This window comes from Hakea prostrata, chromosome 7, assembly GCF_041222555.1.
Source record: "Hakea prostrata isolate BN-2017 chromosome 7, UWA_Hpros_2, whole genome shotgun sequence".
In the NCBI taxonomy this organism is placed as follows: Eukaryota; Viridiplantae; Streptophyta; class Magnoliopsida; order Proteales; family Proteaceae; genus Hakea; species Hakea prostrata.
The window spans coordinates 66886273-66903190 of NC_142606.1; the positions used below are offsets into that span (position 1 = coordinate 66886273).

Here is a 16918-nt window from a genome sequence, read left to right on the forward strand (position 1 = left end):
CAACACTAGGTTTCCTACTTGGCTTAGAACTCATAGTTAGCTTTAGGGTTTGAAGGGGAGGTAGAGAAGGTCTAGGAAGGTAGTCCTAAAAGGGTTTAGAGTTTGGATGGGGGGTCCGGGAGTTAATGAGATTTTCAGCGGAACTAAGGTCACTAGAGTTAGGGGAATGACATTCCTAAAGTTTGGGACATATCTACCAGTTAGATTGATGGAGATCCAATCTTGAAAGCTGGGTCTCAAGAAAAGTCCAAAAATTCAAGAAAATAAAAAGGAAATGTGCGATGGATGAGGAAAGAAGAGAGAAAGCTAGGGAGAGGAATTGGGAAGACATTCACTTACTTGGAGAAAGGAATAAGGCTGCTGTTGTGTTGAACTATTGTTGCCACTTGAAAAACACTTGGTGAAATTGAAGAAGATAGCACACTAATTCTGCCATGGCCTTCCAAAGAAAGACCTGGAGCTGGATTTCCTCCAATAGATTTGTAGTCAATTCTACTTGAAAATTAAACAGCTAAAGGGCTTTGTTTATAGTGTCAAAAAAGAAATAGAGGACTATGAGTTGGAAAACCAACTAGAACTCTAATTAGCTTCTCCAACAGACTCAACTACTATGACATCAAAAAACTCTATAACTACCTCTAGAGGATTCCAATGCAAATTCTATGAGTAGATATGGAGTCCTAAAAATAAGGATATTAAAGTGGACTGAAATTGTGGGATATCAAATTGGGAATCTCACAATAAACAAGGACTCTCAAATACCTTGCAATATAATAATCAGAAAAATAAAATAAAAGTACATCTAGGTCCAACTGTCCAAACAACGCACTAGACTCAATGGTCCTAGACCTAAGACACCCAAAATTTGTCAAAATGACCAAAATACCCTTGGGAAGGTTCGGCCAACCCTATGATGAGGCAATTGGGCTTGGTTATGGGGCCAACTTTTGCTGGTTCTTGAAGGGGGGCTGGGTCCGGTTACATCAGATTCCTTCTAGAATAGGAAGTTTAATATTGAAAGTGCCTAATTGTATAGGAGTTCTAATTAGAATTCCTCTTTAGTTGTATGAATAATCTTAGTGTGACGAGGAATTCCCCACTTACATCTCAAAAAATGTAAAATACTAGTCCAAATAGAAAAATAAAGATAGATCCATGACCCTTCAATCGAAGGGGTTCCAACTAGACCCCTTTTTGAGCCCCAAACGGGCTGGAAAATGACAAAATATCCTTGGGGTATTCGACCACCTTGGTGGGCCTGGGCATTGGGGGGGGGGGGGGGGGGCAACCTTGCTTACATCAGGTAGTCCTCCTCATGCGTTGTAATTTGAATCAGCCTAGGATGAGTTAAGTTAAGAGTCCTTGATAGAATGAGAGTCCTAGTTTGATTTACATTCTAATGTTGAGTCCTAGTAGAAATCCTTCATGTAAGGCTATAGCCTATAAGTGTAGCCCATTGCTTGTAAAGAAGGGATATTATGGTTGATTAAATAAACAAAAGTTTGACAGAGAAGTGTTGGAGTCGCAAGGTTTCCAAGGAGGAAGGCTGCGGCTGCTTGTGATTTTCTGGTTTGTTGAATTTACTTAAACCTCTCCCCTGTAAGTACCTAATCCCCAACCCATGCCTCTACTCCTCTTCTTCTCTTTCACCCCATAGCACCTTCTTCTTTTCCCTCCCCTCCAATCCCAAACCCTAGTTCTCCTAAATCCCAATACCATACCACCTCTTAGCCCTCATTCTCTCCTCCTCTAGCCTGCGGCAGCCCCTCCCCTACTCCTATTCTCCAAATTCCCTCCGGTTCCCCAAACCCTATTCCCCATTACGGCCCCCACTTCTTCCCCTTCTCCTCTCCTCGATCTTGCAACAGCCTTAGTTTTACTCTTCCCCAAGCTTAAACCCTAGGCATCCATTCCCTTACCCAAATCCCAACCCCTACTAGCAAAATCACCCCCACCCCCAAATCCCAAGCCCCTACTAGCATAATCACACATTCACAGCCCCCACTCCTCTCCTAACCTTCAACTACCATCCCCATCCCTAGTTTCTTCTTAAAACCCTAAGATTTCTGCATTTATCTTCTTCCCAAAACCCTAGAAACCCTAGCCTCCTTTCACTTAGATCTTCCAAACCCTTCCCTTATAGCCAACTTCCTTTTAGATTCATCATCCCCAACTTCTCCTCCATATTTAAATTTAAGATTATTTGATGTTATATTGAAGCAGCAGATGGAATTAAACTTTACAACTTCGACTCTGTCAGCAACTTGAAATCATCATTCATACTTTTTCTTCCTTTGGTGTTAAAATGCCATACAATTTTTTTTTTCTACCACTAGCATTACCATAGTAATCTTCCCCGCTAACCTCAAAACAAAAGCTTCATCCAAAAATAAATTTAACCAAAAACAGACTACACAAGACAACACAGATGAAAGAAAAACCATCTTACCTCTATATATTTTTGGATGGCACTAATATCTGATCCATTTGGATCATTCAAGGCAGCAACTGCTTCAAGAACCATTGCAGTGTACCTGGTTGATAAAGAAACAGCATCAACTATTCATGACAAGAGCCAAAAAAAATGTTTGACTAAAAATCAACAAGTCATATCTTCTGTGTATAACAACTATTCAATCCATTGAGCAATGGAAGATCACACTGCATGGAGTTAAAAAGAAAGCCAATAGAAGGACAATTTAATAGCTAAATGATTTTTATATATTTAGATAGCTAAAGCACCAGTGAAACACATAAAAGGAATTACGACCAACAACCCCAGTCCATAAGGATCTTAGCATCCATCCAGCTCCTAGTGTCATGAGAACTTAACAAGCTCCCATATTTCATAGCAAGTAAAATTTCCAATCCACTACTTAATCTTATCCCACTATGTAGCTAGATACCTTTCAATACTCCACTCCATTGAGGACTATGGGTTTCATCAAAACATATCAATTCAGTCTTGATGAGCATGTGATTGGGTCTTCCTCCCAGAAGCCTTCAAATTTTTACTCTTTGAGTAGGGAAACTCAACCTCCACACACCTCCTCCCCCCCCCCCAAAAAAAAAAAACCCAAAAAAAAATTATGAACAGAAAGGGGAGTGGAAGAATGGAAGACTCCTTGCTGGTGCAATCATTTGTCTCTCTTTGACATGACAATCTTGGTAAGATATTCCTTTCTGTTCTGACAAATTCATTTGATTCTAAGGCACAAATACACATTAGTTTTTAACTCGAATAAATTCACTAGCTTCACTACATGGCTACACCTGTTAATGGGGTGTTGCAAGTGGTTAAAATCAATATTCATGACTACCCATGGGTTATGTAACAACTGTAAGAAGGGACTATCGTGAACACCCCTTGTTTTAGATCTGATTATGTGTGCCCCCTAATAAAACATGAATTACATGCACACCCTATAACAAGGTCCATGGAATAAATTTCGAAACCAAAATTTCGGTTTTTGCTTGGGTTGAAACTTAGGTTTCGACCGAAATTTGCACCATGACAAGGTCTAGGTTACAAGGAAAACTAAGAAAACAAAAGAATAATAAATAAATAAAAAGATGATTGAAGCTTGCCCAACTGTTTCAAAATGGCCATTTACCATTCCAAGGGTAATATCTTCCTGGTACTAGGGGCTGTATGGTTATATCAGAATGACTACTTTAGAAACCCATACCCACCTATTTAGGACCAAGGTTAGAAGTTTTGCTTCGTACTTGCGTACGTAAATGATAACACGCGTTTAAGCAATGTGTAGGCATATGATAGGTACCACAACATGATGACATAGGAAACCTATTTGGTGCAAACATAGGACTAGATGTTCCACAATGCTGAGTGTTGTACTCGCTTCACCACTTTTCAGCACAAAGTTTGAACTATGAACTTTGAACACACACTCCCATTATTTGAATGTATAGTTCTCACAGTTTATACTGTTTAACATATTGGAAGTATCATAATTGTTTCACTATGGCATTGAACATAATGATTTCCAATTTGATTTTTAGGTTGTTTTTTAGTTCCTAATTCTTAATACCACACCACGAAGGATGACAATATTGCATGGCAACATGGATTCCTGATCAATGCAAGAAAACAAAAGACAATGTGTAACAACTATAATGAAGTCATTGTTGGAGGTAAGGCATGGTTGAAACAATAGTCCAATTTCGGTTGAAACCACCACAATTTTGGTTTTTTGCCAAGTTGAGATGAAACTAGGAGGCAGAACTTTTTTGCTGGTTTTGACCTGGGTCAAAACCTTGAAGGTTTTGAGGTTTCGACCAACTTATGGAAACCCTATTTAAAAGTCCCAAATCTTGGTCAAGTTCTGTGAAATTTCACAGCACTCGCAGCCCGCACACACCACTGATCAAAACTTCGGAGATTTCCCTCATTTTTTTGCCATTTTTGCCTCTTCTTAATCTCTTTTTCACTTAAAAATCATCAATCCTCTATCTTCCTTCACCTCATTTGCTACTTACTCCATGGTTATAGTCCTTATGGAGTATATGGTGGAGTTGTTGGAGATGGGGGATCATTTGCTGATGCTAGTAGTATGTCTGCACATAGGTATTGGAATGGATTAGGATCAGGATTAGGTGCATCACTTGTGGACTTCATCTTTAGATATCCATTACACCCAGTTGGGCCGGTTCAATTCTCCTCCTCTTACAGTCCCTTCCCTGATGATACATTCCCTAGGGTGGGATATCTATCCTATATTCCTATGCTAACCATGACACCTATAGATTCACAATATCGAACTACCAGAATAAATATTCCAAGACCATAACATGGCAGTCTTGTCCAGTACTCAAAGAATCAAAGCAATGGATCCGATATTACCAAATTCTACGCGTCCTTGTGGGATGGATCCCCAGAGGAACTCAACTTGGAATTGAGTTCAAAAGTTTCTTTTTGGTTATTTACTTTGAGGTTATTTTGCTATTGCACTTGTATGAAACATTTGCAGTACTTATGTAATTTATTAAATTTTATAAGTCTTTTTATTTGTTAGAACCTCTAAATACTACTATTTGAATGATAACTCTTCATTGGTTTCTCTAGCAAAACACACGTGCCATTAAGTTATTTATGCTTTAAATAGGTTGTATGCAAAAATCAATCAATTAAGAAAAACCATGAAAACAAGGCCGAAACCATCCATTGAGTTGTCCTACAAAATTCCCAAGTTTCGACCTCCATGGTTGAAATTTCAACCCCATCTCGATTTTGATCCTTGGTTGAAACAACACTTGGTTAGAGTTAATGCAAATACACCCAAGTGCCATCAACTCCCTGCTGATGTGCAGAAAACTAGATTATTTGGAGCTAGCTAAAGCTCGAGTATGTAGAGTGAGCTAGTGGGGTTTTAAGTCTTGTACTCTCATGTTGTAACTCATAACTATGCCCATCGTGTCATATGAACTTAATAATAATGATGACCATGGGCGACATATGATACATCACAATTTTTGAGTTCGAAGTTAATATTCATATTATATGTTATATATTAAGTATATCATGTGTGCAATAAGTTTTATGAGTCTACATCTTCATTTCTTCAGCATAAAGATTTCAAACTTGGGGTTGTAATGGAAGGTACATTTACAACTGTTTTCTCATCAACACGAGGCCAACAATGCATTCAAAAGGCCTAAAAGAGATTGGACAGAAATTCTTTGTCCCAAAAGACCTTCAAAGTCACCAGCATCAGCCACCAAAATGAGTTGAGATGGGAAAAAATTTAGGCCCAGCGAAATTGCTAGCAGGAGCAGGTTTTGAAACCATAGAAGGAATCAATCATGATGATTGAGACCTTGAAAGGTAGGAGACAAGATACTCAAAAAGTTGTAGTAAGCCCTAAAGAACTGAGTATTTGTCATAATGCTTGAGAATTTTCAGCTAGTTTTAAAACTCCCACTTTATTCAGGATACACTAACTAAAGTAACACAACATAGAAATAAAAAAGAAACAAATAAACATAATACCTAAACTACCCTTGACTAGGATGCAAACACTACAACTACTTGATGTATCTTCATGGTAAAATCTAACTTTGTCTTTGGGGTTTGCAAACTAGTCTCAGTTAGCCAGATGGCCATTTGCGCTTTTCTTTTCAATAATTATGAGTAACTAAACATATTCAGCTCTAAAGCATATCTACTTAATCACATCATACATATGGACACTATAATTGAATTCAACTTAGTAAGCAAAAGGCTGGTAATAATTTTGCTTGTGATTCGCCTTGTACCCCAGGTAACTTCATAACTACAGATAGCCTAGTCTACTGAGTGTTATAGCCCAGCCACTCGTGCTGCTGCCATAATGGCTTCATCTAGGCCACACACACACCCCCCAAAAAAAAAAAAAAAAAAACACCGACGACAAGCATAAGGAAGTGCCTAATAACCAAAGTCCATATAAATGACATGTATAAGACTTAAGGTGAAAGGAGACGCACTTAGGAGGAGCAGGCTTGCCATCTTGTGAGCGGGGCCCAGAATCCATGACAGCATCAGCACGAGCATCCTCTGCAACTGGAGCAGACGCAACTGGAGCAGACACAACTGGACTCTGACTGGTGGGAGCTGGAGGGGCAGGAAGAGCCTTTACCTTTGGTGCCCTCTGTTTTTCTCTAGAACCCTGCCCGTTGGCACTGACACTCATGTTTCTCCATTTATCCTGAGCACACATAAGCCGAATCAGAGAATTTAGTAAAGAGCATATATCTCACTGGGATAAGGTAGTATCAAGTATAAGCCATACCCAGTTTCTCATTTGGGATTCCAAGAACTCAGAATGTTATGTGAAACAACCACCACGGGAAAAATAACATACAGAAATTAAAATTATAAATAAAAAAAAATTCTTTTAATCAGCGCCATGTTAAAACATTGTGCTCGATTACATATCTCATATAGCAAATTCTGAACATGATATACAAGATACAACAAGAACGAAGAACTTGTTAATAGTCAGGCCAAGAACCACTAATTATAATAGTCAGGCCAAGAACCACATACTGTCGTAAGAAATTCACCACTGTAAGACATCACTGTACGCCATTACTGCCTCCAAACCAATTGACTCACCCACCACAACAGAAGAGAAGTGCAAGAAATTAAAATTTAAGAGTTAAAAGCATCGTATCAAGCATCAAGGAGCAGAAGGAAGAGGTTTGAGAAGCGAGAACTAAAAAATTAGATGTTTCAGGAGAGACTTGATGAGAGAAAGAAGCATCAAATTATTGTTCTATAATTTTGAAGAAAAAGCGAATACCTTTAAATCGATATTGGAACGCGCCGAGAGATAACGACCAAATTCTGGATCTCTTTGAATGTTCTTCCATTTTCCAGCTCCGTGTTTCTCCACGCCCGCTCGCAGAGCATCTTCCTCTTCCGTTGTCCACTTCTGCTTTGGATTTCCCATCGTTCTTTCTCTCACACAGACGGATCAGTAGTTGCCGATAATTCAACGCTTTTACCCCCTCAAAAACCCTAATTGGAACTATTTTAGAGGAAAGGGACTAAACAGAATAAACGAGTCCGTCCGAAGGATATGGTTAGATCGGCCGAAATCAACGTCTGAAGAGGAAAAAAGACACGGTGGGAGTTTAGGTGGATTAGTAAAGCGGTTAAAAGCCCAACCTTCCACGGGGATGTCCTGGGTTCGCACCTATCCGGCGGCACTTATATTAGTACTATTTCCCCTAATTCTATATATAAACTTCTCGGATTCAAAATATATAAAATATATATATATATATATATATATAAATTTTTCGGATATAAATATATATATATATATATATATATATATATAAAAGTACACTCCGACCCGGATTTTATATAGGTTGCTACCAGTGCTAGTGATCACGCCACGTAATCAAAATAAGATCGAATTAAAATTTGGTTTGAGAGAGCTTAGAATTGATAGATGTTATGAGGAGAAAAATGATTAATGTAGGCATCCAAGAGACTAGATGGAGGGGTAAAAAAGCCAAAGAGTTGGATGACTTTAAACTTTGGTATACTGGGAATAAAACAAATAAAAATGGAGTGGGTATAATAGTGGATAAAAATTTTAAAAATGATATGGTGGATGTTAAAAGAGTGGGTGATAGGATTATTGCTATCAAGCTTGTAATGGAGAAAGAATTCATAAATATAATTTGTGCATATGCACCTCAAGTAAGATTAGATGAAAGTCTAAAGCTAGAATTTTGGAAAAATATGGATGGATTAATACAAGGAATTTGTCAAGGAGAAAAGATTATCATAGGAGGTGATTTAAATGGACATATTGGAAAATATCAAAGAGGATATGAGAGTGTTCATGGAGGATATGATTTTGGAGAAAGGAATGAGGAGGAGATTTCAATTTTGGATTTTGCTACTGCTTTTGATCTATCTATTATAAATACTTACTTCAAAAAAAGAGATGAACATTTAATTACTTTCAAAAGTGGACAGCATAGAAGCCAAATAGATTTCTTCCTAACTAGAAGGACTAATAGATTGTTGTGCAAGGATTGCAAGATGATACCGTGGGAAAGCTTAACTGCATAACATAGACTTGTGGTCTTGGATATGTGCTTAGTCCCAAGAACACATAAAAGGTCCAAGGTAAACTATCCCAGAATAAGATGGTGGAATTTGAAAAGAGAGTACTCTAAATCCTTCGTTAATGAAGTAGTTAAACAAGAAAAATGGGATTTTAAAGGGGATACCAATGCAATGTGGAATGAGATGTCTATGTGTATTAAGAAGGTGGCTAAAGATGTTTTAGGTGAATCAAAAGAAAAGATCCATTCTTATAGAGAGACATGGTGGTGGGCTAGTGAGGTTCAATCTGCCATTAAGAATAAAAAAGCTAGTTTTAAGACATGGCAAAGAACTAAGGATGTTGATGATCTTCAAAGGTATAGGTTGGATAGAAATGAAGCTAAGAAAATTGTGAGAAAAGCAAGGGAAGGGAAGTATGAAGAGTTATACAATAAGTTGGGCACAAAGGAAGGGGAAAAATCTATTTATAAGATAGCTAAGATGAGGGATAGGAAGAGTAGAGATCTTGATCATGTTAGATGTATTAGAAATGGAGATGGTAAAGTATTAGTTTGTGAGGAGGATATTAAGAAAAGATGGGAAACATATTTATCTAGTTTACTAAATGAGCATTCTTCAAGCACTTATGTTTCGGACGATTACACTTTTCACCAAGGCACCAATGTCCGAACTTATATACCTAGAATTTCGATGTCCGAAGTAAAAGAAGCTTTAAGGAGGATGAAACTCGACAAGACACAAAGTCCTGATGAAATCCCAATTGAAGTATGGAAGAGCTTAGGAACCCATGGACTAGTTTGGTTGACTAAGTTGTTTAATAAGATTATGAGCACAGGGAAAATGCCAGATGATTGGAGGAGAAGTGTTGTGGTTCCAATTTACAAAAATAAAGGAGATATTCAAAGTTGTAATAACTATAGGGGCATTAAATTGATGAGCCATATGATGAAATTATGGGAGAGAATAATTGAAACCCGTTTGAGACACTTAACTACAGTTACGGAGAACCAATTTAGGTTTATGCCGGGAAGATCTACAACGGAGGCTATTTACTTAATTAGGAGACTTATGGAAAGGTATAAAGAATGTAGGAAAGATCTTCATATGGTATTTATTGACTTAGAAAAAGCTTATGATAGAGTCCCTAGAGCGTTAATTTGGCAAGTACTAGAGAAAAGAAGTGTTGCAAGTAAATATATAGATATAGTTAAGGATATGTATGATGGTATGGTGACTAGTGTTAGAATAGTGGGGGGACAAAGTAATGAATTCCTGATAACAGTTGGGCTACATCAAGGGTCAACTTTAAACCCATATCTATTTGCACTGGTAATGGATGAATTAACCAAAGACATTCAAGATGAGGTCCCCTGGTGTATGCTTTTTGCGGATGATGTTGTGTTGATTGATGAGACTCAAGTGGGGATTAATACCAAATTAGAATCATGGAGAGTAGCTTTGGAATCAAAAGGCTTTAAACTTAGTAGATCGAAGACGGAATATTTAGTTTGTAACTTTAGTCATGATCGGGCAGATGATGAGGTGGTGATACTTGACGATAAAGAGATTCCTCAGAGTGATTGTTTTAGGTACCTAGGTTCAATCATAAGTAAAAGAGGTGATTTAGAAGATGAGGTTTCCCAAAGAATTAAAATAGGGTGGATGAAGTGGAGAGGTGCGTCTGGGGTCTTATGTGATCGGCGTATTCCATTAAAGCTTAAAGGAAAATTTGATAGGACCGTTGTTTGACCAGCTATGATGTACGGTGCAGAGTGTTGGGTTGTTAAAAAGAATCATTTAGATAAACTCAGTGTAGCAGAAATGAGGATGCTAAGATGGATGAGTGGCAAAACTAGGATGAATAAGATAAGAAACGATCATATTAGAGTTGGTCTGAGAGTTGCTCCCATAAGTGATAAGCTTAGAGAAAGTCGTTTGAGGTGGCACGGCCACGTTCAACGGAGACCTATAAATGCTCTTGTACGGAGAAGTGATATAATCCATATTGAAGGAACTAGAAGAGCTAGGGGTAGACCTAAGATAAGCTTAGGAGAAGTGGTGAGAAAGGATATGTATAGCTTAGGCCTTGTATCTAGCATGGCCTCGAACAGAACTGATTGGAGGGCAAGAATCCATGTAGCCAACCCCATTTAGTTGGGACAAGACTTATTGTTGTTGTTGTAGAGAATTCTTCCACACTCAAATTAGTGAGTGGGAGATGTATATTAATATTATATGAATTACAATTCAAATATTTGAATTTGAACTACAACTTTTTTACAATCAAACTCTACAACTTGTTGATACTTTAACTATAACTCAAACTCTTCTTGATCGGTTGGAGATAAGATCAATCGAGGATAGAGCTAGTTATGGTGGGTTTGAATTTGAATTTGAATTTGAATTCAGAGACTTATCCTTTACACTCTCCCGCAAGGTCATTGGTTGAGAACAAACAGTGAGCTTGGACTTTAAAATTTTGAATCTTGGAGCAGATAAGCCTTTGGTGAGAATGTCTGCAATTTGGTCTCCTGTTGGAACTACTCGGATTGAAAGATTTTTTGTGGCGACTTGTTCATGAACAAAATGATAGTCACTCTCAACGTGTTTGGCTCGTGCATGAAAGACCAGATTAGCAGCAAGGTAAGTAACTCCAATATTATCGCATTATAGAGTTGGTGTAGAAGTGGCAACCCCAAGTTCAAGTAACCATATCAGCAGCGGTAGCATTAGCAACCCCTTTGTAATCAGATTCTATAGAGAGCGGGCCACAGTGGGTTGTTTCTTGGAACTCCAAGAGATCAAGTTAAGGCCCAAGTAGACACAATAACCATTTGTAGATCGTCGATCAATGGTTGAATCGGCCTAATCTGCATCATTAAAGGCAGTGAGAGAAAGATTAGTTGTTGGCCGAAATAGAATTCCTTGGGATGGGGTCTCTTTTAGATAACGAAGAATTCACTTAACTGCAGCCCAATCATCAATTGTAGGGCGATGCATTGACAAACCCTATTGATAGCAAATGCTATATCAAGGCGTGTGAGAGTCAAATGCTGAAGGGCACCCACTGTACTTCTATATTGGGATGGATCATCATAGAGGGGAAGTTCCTCAGTGGTTGCTTTGGTGATGGAGGTCGGGGTTGCTACTGATTTTGTTGCATGCATATTGGTCCTTCGCAAAAGATTTGAATAATATTTTGACTGGCAAAGATGTAAACCGTGAGATGAGCGAGTGACCTCGACCCCTAAAACGTAGTTTAAGTCACCAAGATCTTTGATGGAGAATTCATTGTCAATGGCCATAATGACATAATTAACCTCAGAAGAATTAGATCCAGTGAGGACAATGTCGTCCACATATACAAGAAGATAGATTGTTTGATGTGCTGAAGTATGAAAATATAGTGCCGTATCAGATGAGGATTGTGAGAATCCTAGAGTGAGTAAATAATTGCCAAGCCGATGAGACCATGCCCTAGGGGCCTGTTTTAAACCATATAAAGCTTTCTGAAGGTGACATACATAAGTAGGTCTCTCTGGATCAATGAAACCCTGTGGTTGAACCATGTAAACCTCTTCAGATAATTCACCATTTAAAAAATGCATTTTGAACATCCAATTGGCGAAGAGTCCATCCTTGGGCAACGGCACTAAAAGTGTCAAAATAATCAATCCTTCACATTGATGAAATCCCTTGGCGACCAAACAAGCATTATAACGTGAAATAGAACCATCATTGTTTCGTTTGATTCATTAAACCCATTTATTTCCAATCAAATTCATGTGGGGCTGATGAGGAACTAGACTCCAAGTACCATTACGTAAGAGAGCATCAAATTCGTCACTCATAGCAAGCCTCCACTTGGGGTCTTTATTGGTAGTGGTATATGAGGTGGGTTCTGTTTCAAGATTATCAACAAAAGAGGTGACTAGAAGGTTTAGTTTATAGATGGGTTTAGGATGACCCGTTTTGGATCGAGTTTGCACATGCTAAGGTTGAGGTTGAGCTGGTTGGGATGGTGCATGTGTTATGGGCTAGGGTTTCGGGTGGGTTATGGGCTAAGGTTTCGGGTGCAGGGAGAGGTTGTGATAGAGTTTCCAAAATTTCAAAATTTGAATTTGAATTTGAATTTTGACTGGGAAAGGAGAGTTCAAAATTTGAATTTGAATTTGAATTGGAAGTTCGGGTGGGATGGGAGATTTCAAAATTTGAATTTGAAAAGAGATTATCAGCTGTAACTATAGTGGGAGTGGAGTGAGAGCGGGAAGGGTGGTTAAGAGGTTGAGTTGCAAAGGGAAACTTGGTTTCCTCAAAAACTACATGTCTAGAGATGTAGGATCGGCCAAGAGTTGGATCATAACATACATACCCCTTGTGTGAGTTGCTTTATCCAAGAAAGATGCATTGCTTGGAGCGATATTGTAGCTTGTTTTTGTTATAAGGCCGTAACCAAGGAAAACATGCACATCCAAAGATTCTGAGAAATAAAAGATCTAGATCTTTGTGATATAACATATGAAATGGTGATTTATTCCCAAGTACCGGTGTGAGCATTCTGTTAATTAAGAAGACAGCCGTTTCAAAGGTGGCTGGCTAGAAAATAAGGGGGACTGAAGCACGAGCCATAAGAGTGAGGCCTATTTCTACTATATGTCTATGCTTCCATTCTGCTCTCCCATTCTATTAGAAGTGTGTGGGCATGAATACTGATGAGATATACCATTCTCTTTAAAAAAAATGATCAAAATATTCATATTCCTTGGCACCATCAGATTGAAAGACTTGAATCTTGGAATTAAAGACATTGGTTGCATAATAATAGAATTGCTTGAATACTAAAATTGCATCAAAACGACGTACAAGTGGAAAAATCCATGTAAATCTGCTGTAATCATCCAAGAAAGAAATATAATAACTATAACCTTGCGTAGATGGTGACGGAGAGGGGCCCCAAATATTAGAATGCAATAATTGGAATGGAGATATTGCCCTTGATTTATTCAACTTGAAAGGCAATTTATGCGATTTTCCCATCTGGCATGGGACACACAAAACTAGTGAAGTAATTGAAGGTTGGTGCAGGCCAGAACTGTGAAAGAGAGAGTCCAAAGTTCTCTTTGACGGATGCCCTAATCGGTCATGTCACACTTCTTAAGACACATGTTCGTTGAGATGAACAGAGGGAGATGTGGATGGTGGATGGAAGCGATAGAGGCCAGCTTCAATTGATCCTTGAAGTAGAATAGTCTCCGTTTTGAGATCCTTCACAAAGCACAAACTTGGATGAAATTCCATATAAACATCATTATCACGTGTAAATTTACTCACAGAGAGCAAATTTTTAGTAATACAAGGAACATGTATCACTTTAGATAAAGTAAGAATTTTGGAAGGCGTTGATAGAGAAGCACTTCCAATATTTTTTTATATGCAAACCTGAGCCATTACCAATGTGAAGTTGATCAAGACCATGGTAAGGCATTGTTGTATCCATGTGAGTTACATTGGATGTAACATGATGAGTGGCACCTAAGTCAGGGTACCAAGAAGGACCGAATGAAGCAGCGGGTCTTGCAAAGAAAGCTTATGGAGAAGAATTCAGCTTGGAGGCATTGTCACCTGGTGCATAGCGAAATTAACATTGCACCGCTGTATGATTAGTTTTGTTGCAAATCTGACAAGAAACCATAGGGGTAGAGAGGAGAGGTGGAAGATGTTTTGCATGTTGACCACGATTGGAGTAACCTCGAGCTCGTCCTCTGCCATAGTTGTGAAAGGGGCCACGATTCCGATTAGTGGGGGGGGGGGGTTGATCTGGTGGATAGATTAACTTCTAATGAAGGCAAGTCAAGTTGTTGTCTTGTTTGATTCTTTGAATATTTCTTGATTCAGTAAAAGGCCTATGAAATCATCAAGGGGAAGAGGGTCAAGACAGGAGGTAATTGAGGTGGCAAAGGATTCATATTCATGGCCTATGTAAAATCCAGCCTTATCCCAACCCTGACCCAGCCCAGATTTTGTATTGTTGTAGGTCCGAAGACCCGAAGTGGAGGTAGAAGAGACTTATGGACCCTCATTGTTGAAGATTCGGTGACATTCCCTAGGCCATCTCTTGGTGTTTGTGAAGATTATTGGCTCCAATCATTGGCTTTCCATCTCAATCATCACTTCAAAGTATAGTTTCTCTTATTCTTCTTCTAATCTACTCAATCTCCTATTAATTTCTACTCTTGGGACCATGGCTGAAGTGCTGCAACCTTGCAAACACTTGGCCATAAGCTTTCCCTTTCATTTCCATCAATCTCACTTCATTCTTGCTATGATTATGATTAATTACATTACAACTCCATGATTTCTTTCATTTCAACCTATTCTTTAATTCAAACTAATGTGTAAATGTATACTAGGTTTGAATTACTATTGATTCATGATTCTAATTTAGTTCTTATCATCCCCTTAATTGATTCCCCATCAATTCTTGCTATTGCAATCAATTCCAATTCAATTCTTGATGTCTAGCATATAGAACATAGGGTTTCGATTTGGGTATTCATATTTGGACCGTTGGATTGTGATGAAACTTAGTGTGTAGTGTCCCCACATTGCCATGATCATCCCCTCCAAGTTTCATATCGATCGGAGCACCGGAAGATCAGTTTCGGGCCAAATCTCCAATTCTGCCCATTACTGTTTACTCTGGTCGACCAGCCAATCGACCAAGATATGACAATAACTCTGTCCTTGGCCGATTTGCTTTGTTTGACCTTCGATTATATTGTTTTCTTCTCTAATGTTGTTTATATGTTGTCTAGGGTACAAACACTAACTTTTGGGCTATTCTTGGTGATTCTTGGTATTATTTCCGACTCGATTAAGGTAAGGACGGTTGTTACCCTAAGTACGCTGATTATGCGAATCTACTTCTACTTTGGAAACTTGATTGATATACTTCACTAGTGTATTCCTTAGTCACGTATGATTGTTGTTGCACTTTATATCAGTAATGTTATGTTACATGTCATTTGAAATATCATGCTTAATTATTCTTTATGATTACATATATGATTGATCATGTTATATCATTCCTTTGTTTATATGATGAATTATTGATCATGTATGTTATGATGAGATTGAGCTTGTAAATGACTTAAGTATGACTTGGGATTAGGAAGTGTCCTACTGACACTTCTATCCTTGGACATTGGAGGGAATAGTATGGGATGTTCTCCGAAGGTGTCCACCGATGCTTTCCTGGATCATTGGATGACATACATAGGATTGTCTAGATGTATGGCTAGGACTATCCTTGTTGTATCAGACCTGAATCGGAAGGGTATTGAGACCGAACAACCAATGGTAATAGTGTGATTTGATGGGCGCTCAAGACCGGTAACCACCCCATGAGAGGACATAGATCATGCTATGGATACCTGTTAGGGGCCATTTATTGGTAGGGTTGCGAATAGCTAGACTTGGGCTCACGGGGGCTCAAGACCGGTAACCAACCCGTGAGAGGACGTGAGAGCTTCCCGTGTACTATTTGTGGATGACCAATAGCGTTGATGAGTCCGTAATCCGGGATTACGCTGACTCTAGTGTGAAGGATACGAAACCGAGTTGATCGGTGCCATAGGGGGAAGTATCCGGATCTGACTTGATACAACTGAGTAGATGACTTGCATTGGGCTAGGCTTTACCCTGACATGCGCCAATACTTATACCAAATGGTGATGTGAGAGAGTGGTGACCGAATCCCCTACCATGGTTTGAGAGGACTTTACCCAACTACCACGGCAGACCCAAGATACGGAATGGGTTGAGGGGGAGTGACTGATGACCCAAAGAAGTATGGTGCTATGGCTTAAAGCATGTATACCTTAGAGACTAGCATACTCAGAGTTAGAATCATATTGCATTATTGTCTCATATCATCTTACATCATATTGTGACTTGTATCGTATGATTTGTGTATTGTGGAACGACTCGCCTTGATGAGTTCTTTGAACTCATTTCCTTTTGTGAAATTGTTTTTGTTAGACTTATCTGTAGGTACCGAAGACATTGATGGCTCCTACTACAAGGCGGCGCAGGATCCCTCATACTACGGTGAAGGTCTTGGCTATTACAAAGATTATGGTGAAGGTGCCGAGGGTGATTACCCTCCGTACTAGGGTTAGTCCGACCTTGTTTTAGGAGAGGCCGTGCTTGGTTTCTTTTGTGTACACATACGAAGATACCTTATACAAGATGGAGGAGACCCTAGCTTAGGCCCTTTTCTGTCATTCTGGAACTTGGACATGTTGTATTAACTTTTATGGATTTACT

At 38.8% G+C, this 16918-nt stretch overlaps 1 protein-coding gene across 1 annotated transcript; it reads right to left on the reverse strand.

Moving 5' to 3' along the window:
• Nucleotides 1–2090: 2090 nt before the first annotated feature.
• Nucleotides 2091–7634, reverse strand: LOC149011772 (single myb histone 4-like). Its single transcript, XM_089164012.1, has 3 exons — nt 7305–7634; nt 6487–6707; nt 2091–2534 (listed from the first exon to the last, which is right to left on the reverse strand). The coding sequence occupies exons 1-3, from the start codon at nt 7452–7454 to the stop codon at nt 2411–2413; spliced, it is 495 nt and encodes a 164-aa protein (XP_089020138.1). The 5' UTR covers nt 7455–7634; the 3' UTR covers nt 2091–2410.
• Between the last annotated feature and the right edge of the window lie 9284 nt (nt 7635–16918).